General features: G+C 38.8%; 2 protein-coding genes across 3 annotated transcripts in view; one reads left to right on the top strand and one right to left on the bottom strand.

Annotated features, from left to right (window-relative positions):
- The first annotated feature begins 3,297 nt into the window (after positions 1 to 3,297).
- On the top strand, positions 3,298 to 8,369 carry pdcl3 (phosducin-like 3). The gene is made up of 6 exons (XM_004081424.5): positions 3,298 to 3,575; positions 4,020 to 4,143; positions 4,327 to 4,417; positions 4,880 to 5,023; positions 7,149 to 7,357; positions 7,840 to 8,369. The coding sequence occupies exons 1-6, from the start codon at positions 3,570 to 3,572 to the stop codon at positions 7,986 to 7,988; spliced, it is 723 nt and encodes a 240-aa protein (XP_004081472.1). The 5' UTR covers positions 3,298 to 3,569; the 3' UTR covers positions 7,989 to 8,369.
- nms (neuromedin S) overlaps positions 8,249 to 8,787 on the bottom strand; it is a 31,638-nt gene continuing 31,099 nt past the window's right edge. The window contains exon 7 of one of the 2 annotated variants that reach the window (XM_004081423.4): positions 8,249 to 8,688. In XM_004081423.4, coding sequence (XP_004081471.1) covers positions 8,656 to 8,688 — 33 coding nt within the window. In that variant the 3' untranslated portion in view covers positions 8,249 to 8,655. The remainder of the gene's footprint in view (positions 8,689 to 8,787) is intronic. The other variant, XM_078939140.1, reaches the window with a different exon arrangement.

Here is an 8,787-nt window from a genome sequence, read left to right as displayed (position 1 = left end):
GCTTATCTAAAAATACATTCTATAACAATATCAAATGAATGTCATGTTATGTTAACTTAAAATTCTGCATTTGTTGATCAGTTAAAAAGAAAAGGGAATGATAAAAAAAGAAAAAGACTTAACTTTTTATCTTAAATTGTTGCAGCCTCATTCCTTTTATATTACCCGTGGGACATAAATTGTTTTACACAAAATAATTTCATTTAAAAATATTTATTGCATTTTTTTACAAAGGCTCAATGAAAAAACATTAATATGGCCATGCCGTCCTGGACATGCACCATCAAGGAAGCTTAGAAAAGTAGGACTTGGTTTGTTCTCTTACAATGGAACCACCAAGTGCTCTGTTACTATAATTTATAATGTTTTTTGTCCTTGTCCCAAGTCCAGGTCAGTTCAGAGAGTTGGCTAAGTAAGGGCAGAACTGAAGCCAAGTCAGGTTTCTGAATCATGGTGCGATTTGCCGTGGCGATCCCACAGCTGTAACCAAAACGACAATCAAATTGAAAAAAGTAACTTTAATATTCATCTTTTCGTTTCGGCTTTTCCCTTCAGAGGGATCAGCATCCTTCATCTAACCCCATCGTCTGCATCCTCTCCTCTAACACCTTCATGTCTTCCTTCACTGCATCCATAAAGCTCCTCTTTGGTCTTCCTCCAGACCAGTAGCCTGGCAGCTCTAGACTCAGCATCCTTCCATCAATACCTACAGCCACTGTCTCTCCTCTGGACACGTCTGAACCACCACAGTCTGGCCACATGTCCATCATCATATCTGAGAGTTGTATGTCTTTGAATGACTCCAGATGTCGGGAAAAGAAAAGCAACCTCATGCAAGCTCAAGAGGCATCTGCTTTGTTTCTTGTGGTTTATACCAGTGTTTTTCAACCAGTGTGCCGCGGCACACTAGTGTGCCGTGGGAGATGGTCAAGTGTGCCGTGGAAAATTGCCCTCATTAACTGATCTAAAAACATTAACCATCTCCAGGAAATCAGCTCTTTGTTCATCCAAACAGGTCCTGATAAAACACTGAGTAGTTAGGAATATGAAAGATCATAAAATACTTATTTCTTTGTGTTTAACTGATTCTATTAAAGACATTTTGATAAGAATGACGGCACCGCGATTAAGCTGCAGCTATAACTGTTTTCTGAAAAGTCCCGCAGCTTTTACTGTCTCCACGACTCCACCAATCATTCTTGAAGGCTTAATCACATGTCATCAGTCTGACCAATCAGAAGTGTTTAAAGTCTAAACTTCCTTGTTCCAATTTAGCTCATAACTCACTCATTTCCAACAAAAACACCAGCTAAAGCTTTAGCGGTGTAGCTTTCCACAGAATCCGGTATCAGACCGTGGAACAAGTGAACAAAACCATGAAGCTCAGAGACGCGAGTCTTTCTGCCGTTTTCTCGCCGTATTCACACTACATCTCCCATGATGCATTGGCTTAAAGGGACAGCGCCTCAGCGTACAATGAGTCGTCCTTGTTACACGGATTGAAACCACAACGAACATACAGTTTGTATGTAACTTAACTTTTATTACATCTTTTAGAAAAAACATCTGCAACTTTATCACAAAAATGCACGTCAGATTGCCGGGGGGGGGGGGCTGTAGATCAAAACAGACTATGAGTTTCTGCTTTTTTGGGGGGGGGGGGGGGGTGCTGGTGTGCCGCGGGATTTTTGTCAAGGTTAAAGTGTGCCGTGGCTCAAAAAAGGTTGAAAAACACTGGTTTATACCTTCAGAGGAAATGTTGTAAGTTGTTGTAAGTCTTTCAAAGATAAGTTTTCTCCTGTTGCCATGGCAACAGTAACATCTCATCTCATGGCACAAATCTTTTCTACATTCATGAACTCTGGTTCTTTATTTAGCCTAGCCTGCTCAGTCATTCTGAATTTAGTTTCTGGTTAGAAACGTGATGTGCGAGAACAAAGACTTGTTTGATTGCAACATGCAAAACAAGCAGATCGGTTTGTTTCCTTTTCTCTTGTCTACAATATTAGTTGATTTACTGAATAAACATGGTATTATATTTAGTCTTCTGAGGTTTAAACAACTTTATATTTGTGTCATTTGGGGAGGTGGGCAGGAAAGAGTTTTAGGAAATGTTATGATTGTTAAGGCTTCTCACTACAACTATGGGAGAAGCAACTCAGAGAATTTTTGAAACAGAGCAGCACAAACATGCAATTCAACAAATAACTCAAAAAATTGTCATACTATTCAATTTTTTTTCCTCGCGTATTTTCTTTAAAGAAAGCATCACAGGACTTAACGATGCTGGAAATAAAAAAAATAAAAATAAAAAATAAGGATGACGTCGTGTGCAATATGGTCCAAAAGCTGTCTTCAGTTCAAAGAGGTGGGCCATTTCCGGTTTTTCAAGCTCCTGAACCACCTTCATGAGTTCAGTGACCTGTGATTTCATCTTAGCAAACTAAGGACAAGTTTGTACATGTCCATGGTTCAGCCAAACGGTTCTAAAGTCTTTGTTCATTGTGGTCACATGCGAGGTCTCATGTGGATGGTTTAGCTTCCGGAAACTGAGTGCAATCTGCTAAAACTCACTAAAATCTCTTTAAATCTGAGGAGAACAGCGAATATGTTACTTTACAAACCACGTTTTCACATTTAACACTGACTGATGTTGTTTGTTCAGCTGACTAACGGTATCAACACGGTGTGTTAAACTTTTCCTCTTCACTGAAGGTTTTCAAAAATGTTTGAATAGAAATTCTTCTCTTTGAATTATGTAGTGCTGTCATCAATGTACATCACATGCAGGAAAACCCTTTCGTTGTGATCTGGATAACTTGATCCACATCACAATTGGTATCTCGTTCTTAAACCGTTCTTCAACTGTTTTTTTTTTTTTTTTTTTGACAGATATTGTCCGTTTTAAAGCACGCTACCCAGGTTATTATTCCCAGAACCATTCCCAGAAATTTAACAAACACAATCACATTTTGGAACAGAACTCAACTTTTTAACATGGACCAGTGCAACAACATTTTTAACTTGATGAAGATTTTACATGCGTTCATAAATTTACAATTTACTTTTTCAATAAATAAAATTGCATGTATATATATAGTAACAGAAATATATGAAATAGTAGAGGACAAAGTTGTTTTTATTTGCTTTGTAAAATAATTATGCTGACAACATTTAGACGTTCAGTTAGTTAACACGACTCTGTGCGCATGCGTGCGTTTTTGCAGCACCTGTTCTGAGTCAAACGAAATGCTCCGCTCCCCTTCCTTAAATGGTCATATCGAGTCCACAGGAAGTTGTTGTCACATTTATTATTGTCGTACCTGCGATGGATTAGTTCCTAGCTTTTTTAAATATGTTTAAAAGTTTTTTTTTCTGGGGGGAAATAGTAATAAAAAAGAAATAAAACATTTTAATGAAAATATGACATACGAGCTGAATTTATCTTATGGTTATCTTTAGTCTCCTTAGAAATGTTAGGTTGTTGTTTCTGCCGGAATCGCCGTCACTGCTTTCCTTCTGCTTCCGTTTTTGGGAGAACAGCCGTGGTTTGATTTTCTCTGAAAAAAATGCAGGTTGGTAAAACTATTTTATTTACTGTAATACTTTGGTGTACGTCTCTGAGCGAAGCCGCGAAACTAAAATATACCAGTGGGGTTAATTATTTGTGAACACATTGAGGAGGGGTTTGAATGGAGACGGGCGTATTACACGTTTTGTGTCCTCATCTTCCTGAATAATTTTTATTTCCCCTTTTTCCCCTCTGAATTTGAACCCCAACATTATACTAATAAAGTTGTTTAATTTAGTTCGAAGTACAAATAATACATTTTGTAAAGGTGCCTCCATAAGAGTTTAAGATTCGTGTGTGTGTGTTAATATTAGCAGCAAAGGTCCAGTTTTCTTAACTCTCTTCTTGATGTCATATCCTGTTTATTCTAAAGATTGTTTAATCCGTATAGCAGAGGCGTATGAAACTATGTGATTATGTCATATATATACACATTTTGTTTTTCCAGGATCCAAATGAAGACACCGAGTGGAATGATATCTTGAGGAAAAAAGGAATTCTTCCCCCCAAAGAGGTTCCTAAAGATGAAGAAGAGGACACTTTGGCTGTCCAGCAGCAGCAACAGTCTGTTGGTAAGACAGATAAATTAGAATTAGGATAGTTGGATCTAACAGAATGCTTCGAAACTACCACCCTAGTCCTTAAAATTCATGTTTCTCTAACATTTTCAACCAACAAAAATCATATAATTCCCAAAACATAATCAGCAGAAAATTGTTGTCCCTTTTAATTTTATTTTTTTTGTCTTTGACTAGTCAAAACATATGAAAACATGACACTAGACGAACTGGAGGAAAATGAAGATGAGTTTGGTGAGGATGATGAGGCTGCCATTGAGATGTACAGGTAAGCAGAGGTGGAGCGGATCTCAGGTTAGTCTCAGGAATCACGCAGCCTTCACCAAACTTTCAGACTGACACAGAGCTAATAATTGCAGCACCTCATAGACTGGGATTTATGGTCCAGATCATATCAGTGGGTCAAAAGCATTCCTTTGTTTCGTGGTTGGGGTTGGTATAGTTGCATATCTATTTCTACTCTTTTATTTGAAGCTATCTTTTTGTTGTTTTTACATTTGATTAACCCTTTTACAAATTTCCCATCGATCAGAGTCTCTTTTGCACTCATTGTGTGAACTCTGAGTGATTTGAATTGTTAACTTGCTGAAATGTTTTTGAACTAAAACCCTTCTCTGGGGAAATTCTGCCGTCTCAAAGGGTCGGCCATGTGAGCCTTTGGGGTGAAGCTGTTTGCGCTTTGGGACCCACCGTCTGTAAGTGAACTGATGGAAGCCGTCTCTCCTTCCAGACAGAAGCGTCTTGCAGAATGGAAAGCAACTCAGTTAAAGAACGTGTTCGGGGAACTGGGGGAAATCTCTGGACAGGATTATGTCAAAGAGGTCAACAAGGCTGGAGACGGCATCTGGGTGGTGCTGCACCTCTACAAACAGGGGTAAGCCAGCAAAAGCAACAGGGGAACAAAACCAACAAACCCCTGGGCATTTCTGTGGGTGAGGGGGGTCTCATGAAAGCACATACAGACGCATGCATGCTGGGAAAAGACTAAGGACGATTGAGATTAAATACACGGGCATACAAAAACGTGCCAACAATGAAAAACTGGTCTTTTGTGATATAAAAAGCAAAATTTTACTATAGAAAGAAGCAGGAGTGCTTACATGAATTTTGCTAGATTTGATTTGGGAAATTAGATTGTTGGAAGCTGTTGGAAAAATACTTTTAAAAAAAAAATCCAATTATAATTTCAGAATATTTGCCACTGGATCTTTTTAAAATGTATTTTTTCTTTTTTTTTAAACTATTTTTTAAAATTCCTTTTTCAACTTTAGTATTGGATTTAAAACACTTAAAGTACTTCCTTGTTAAATACCAGTTTGTAAAACGTCTAAATGCAGTAATCACTGTCTGCCTAGTAAAATTACTTTGGTGATTTCCTCTTTTCAGTCAAAATTTACTTTTTGTTTTTTATAGAAGAGATTTTGAAGGTTTGCTTAAAATTTAGATCAGGGGTCGGGAACCTTTTTGGCTGAGATAGCCATAAACGCCACATATTTTTAAATGTAATTTCGAAAGAGCCATACAATAATGTAGTGTCCCTTTCCCACACGGAGGCACGGAGACTTAACCTCTTTTAAGGTTCTTTATTCTGGTTACTGTAGACCGCAACAAACGCAGTACCATCAAAAGAGCCATATATGGCTCGCGAGCCATAGGTTCCCGACGCCTGCTTTAGATGTTTGCTCATTTTTAACAGTTTGATTTTTCTATAAGACTTTTCAGCTTCTAATGAAAGACGAGAGACTTTCAAAACCAAAGACATAATCTGTTATGCTACTAGTTTAGCAGGATTACCTTCACCATATCCGATGGCTTGAAAGTTGTATTTAAAAGTTCTTTGTAGGACATCGTATTTTCATGACCATAGGGCGCACTGGGGTGCAGTTTCAGTTTTGGGTGATTTTTCTGTATTTAACACCTACAAATCGCACGCCGCGAGGACGTTCAAACATACTGGTAAAACATCCATGCTAGTGTGTGTTTTTAAAAAGGCAGCTGGAGCAAAACTGAGTTGGTTGTGATTTATTTTTACATTTTTTCCGTCCTCAATCAGCATCCAAAAATCCATCAAAGTCCTCATCTTCTGTATCCTAAATGAACAGCTGGGCTACATTTCTATCAAACACGCCAGCTTCCCGTCTGTCATCGTCAGAGTCCGTCTCAGTTGCCAGTCTCAGTTCTTTCAGAGGAACATTCTTTATTTCTTTTCTCAACTCCAAAACGTTGACTGACCGCGCTGTATGCGCTCCACAAACACCCACACTCATCCCTCAACACTCGTTAGCCCAAGCATCTACAATCCATTCACAAATTGTGGTGTAACTCGCCCAGCGCTTCCTCCCAGTCTTAGTAAAAGTGTGACAGCTTGCTGTTTAAACTGATATGAGTGTATCTCTTTGCATTTTCAGGGTTACCAAAACGATGCTGTTCTGCTTAATGCACATGCCTTTTGCACATGCATTTTTGTACTATTCGGGGGGGGGGGGTCTTCTTTCACGTCCTCACTGCCCTCCTTACTGTTCTCATGCTGTCCTCTTCTCCGTCCTCTTTACCAAAGGGCGCTCCATACATTTCGGAGAAAATTTACGACTTTTAAGTAAGGCGCCCCGTAGTCGTAAAAATACAGTATTTTAGTGCGAGCCTTCAATGATGTTCCTGCTTCGCATCCAAACTCTACCTAAACCTCACAGATGGCTGCAACATTTGGAAAAAAATCTTCAAAGCTCCAGCTAACATAAGTCTTTAAATAATAATAACCCTCTTTTTTACCACCCATTATGTGTTAAAACTGTTTTAGAAACTAAATGCTCAAACATCTTTTCAATTTTGCATCGTTGTTGTTTTTGGGAATCATTATATTGACAGTAAAGTGATATTAGACGTTGATCTTTTTATCCAATTATGAATAAAATTCTGCATCTAAACAGCATTTTTTTCCTTTTTTTTAAAATTGTGTTCAACATTAAAGCAACCTTTTCTTCTTTTTTTTTCTCCCCCAGCATCCCCCTCTGCACCCTCATCAATCAGCACCTGAACATGCTGGCCCGAAAATTTCCCCAGACAAAGTTCCTCAAGTCCATCTCCACCACTTGCATCCCAAACTACCCCGACCGCAACCTGCCCACTATATTCGTCTACTTTGAAGGGGAGATGAAGGCGCAGTTCATCGGTCCTCTGGTGTTTGGAGGCATGAACCTCAAAGTGGAAGGTAAGCAGTAGCTAAAACACTGCCACAGCTCTCATCAATGGTTATTTCCAAATATTTCTCAGAATATTGTTTGTGTGTGAGCCTTTAGTGGGATGTCAAACATCTGTGAATAATACTCACCGCTTTGGTGATTATGCTAATTGTCATGTCAGTTTTTCTAAATAAAGTTTTAAAGACTTTTGGGTTTTGTAACCTTAGTTTGGGATTTTGCCAAATGTCCTTTTAACGTTTGGCAACTTGGTTTATTTCAAAAAAGTGTCCTTAAATATGATTCTCATTATTTTAGGACATGTTCAATTTAAATGTGGATAATTCTAGAACATTTGTTTGTCTTGCTTTTTACGCAGAAAATGCGTTTAGACTTTGTTCATGTTTATTATTCATTCACTTTGTAATCCATTTGTTCCCTTTCGGGGTCACCGGAGTCTATCCCGTGACATGTCCCATCACATGTTTATTATGTTTTTTTGTAATTCATCCAGAGCTGGAGTGGAGGCTTTCTGAATCCGGGGCGGTGAAGACAGAATTGGAGGAGAACCCGAGGAAACAAATAGAAGACAAGTTGATGTCATCAATCAGGAACTCGCTTCCTACACGGAAGGACGGTGACTCTGAGGAGGACGACGAATAAGCGGGAAAGAGTCGTGAAACAAACCAGAGGGAACCGCATGGGGTTTGGCAGCATTGGAGCAGAGGCGAAAGGGCGTGGCCTTCACCATGGAGTTCATATTTCTAACTGTAGGTGGCGATCAACCTGCTCTAAGGCACTTGTTGAGAGAGTCCCCGTGTTGCCAAATTTCTCCTCTCGTGTTTGTCAGTACACTTTGTCGTAAACATGTGCTGAGAGAGCCACCAAACATAAATTGTCATTTTTTTTTAATAACATGACAGTTTTGTCACAAAAAAATATACATTAACATTGAATTCACCTTTTCTTTGCCTTAATTATATTTTTCCTAAATGCTCTTTATTTGGTATCACTGCTGATTATAAAGGACTTGCTGAAAAATTATTTACAACTTGTGTTTTGTCGCCAATCTCATTTCAAGGCAGCGCTACCAGAGTCTTCCTCATTGCTACAACTGTGGCGTTAGGAAGCATGAACACGCATGGCAGTCATGGCAGTGCAGTTCTGTTTTGTTTTTTTCCATCTTTACACACAATTTATTAAGGAAAAGTTGTTTCCATCTGGAAGGAGGAGCCGGAGATGCTGCATATGGCTTGTCTTCAGTTGATCATCCAGCTGCTTTTCTTCAAAAATAATCTCGCTTTCGATTTTTTTTTTTTTTTTCTTTTCCTTACAACATCCCCTCCGGCAGGCCTCGAATCTTCTGTTTAATTAAAAAGAGTGGAAAAAGATTAGTCTGCGCACCAAGTGAACACATTCAGTGATGGCTTTTTAAGTGATGTGTAAAGCTTAGACGTAATTA

Source organism: Oryzias latipes, chromosome 21, assembly GCF_053564925.1.
Source record: "Oryzias latipes strain Hd-rR chromosome 21, Olatipes_Hd-rR_3.1".
NCBI classification, from domain to species: domain Eukaryota; kingdom Metazoa; phylum Chordata; class Actinopteri; order Beloniformes; family Adrianichthyidae; genus Oryzias; species Oryzias latipes.
This window is presented reverse-complemented; position numbering and strand designations above follow the sequence as displayed.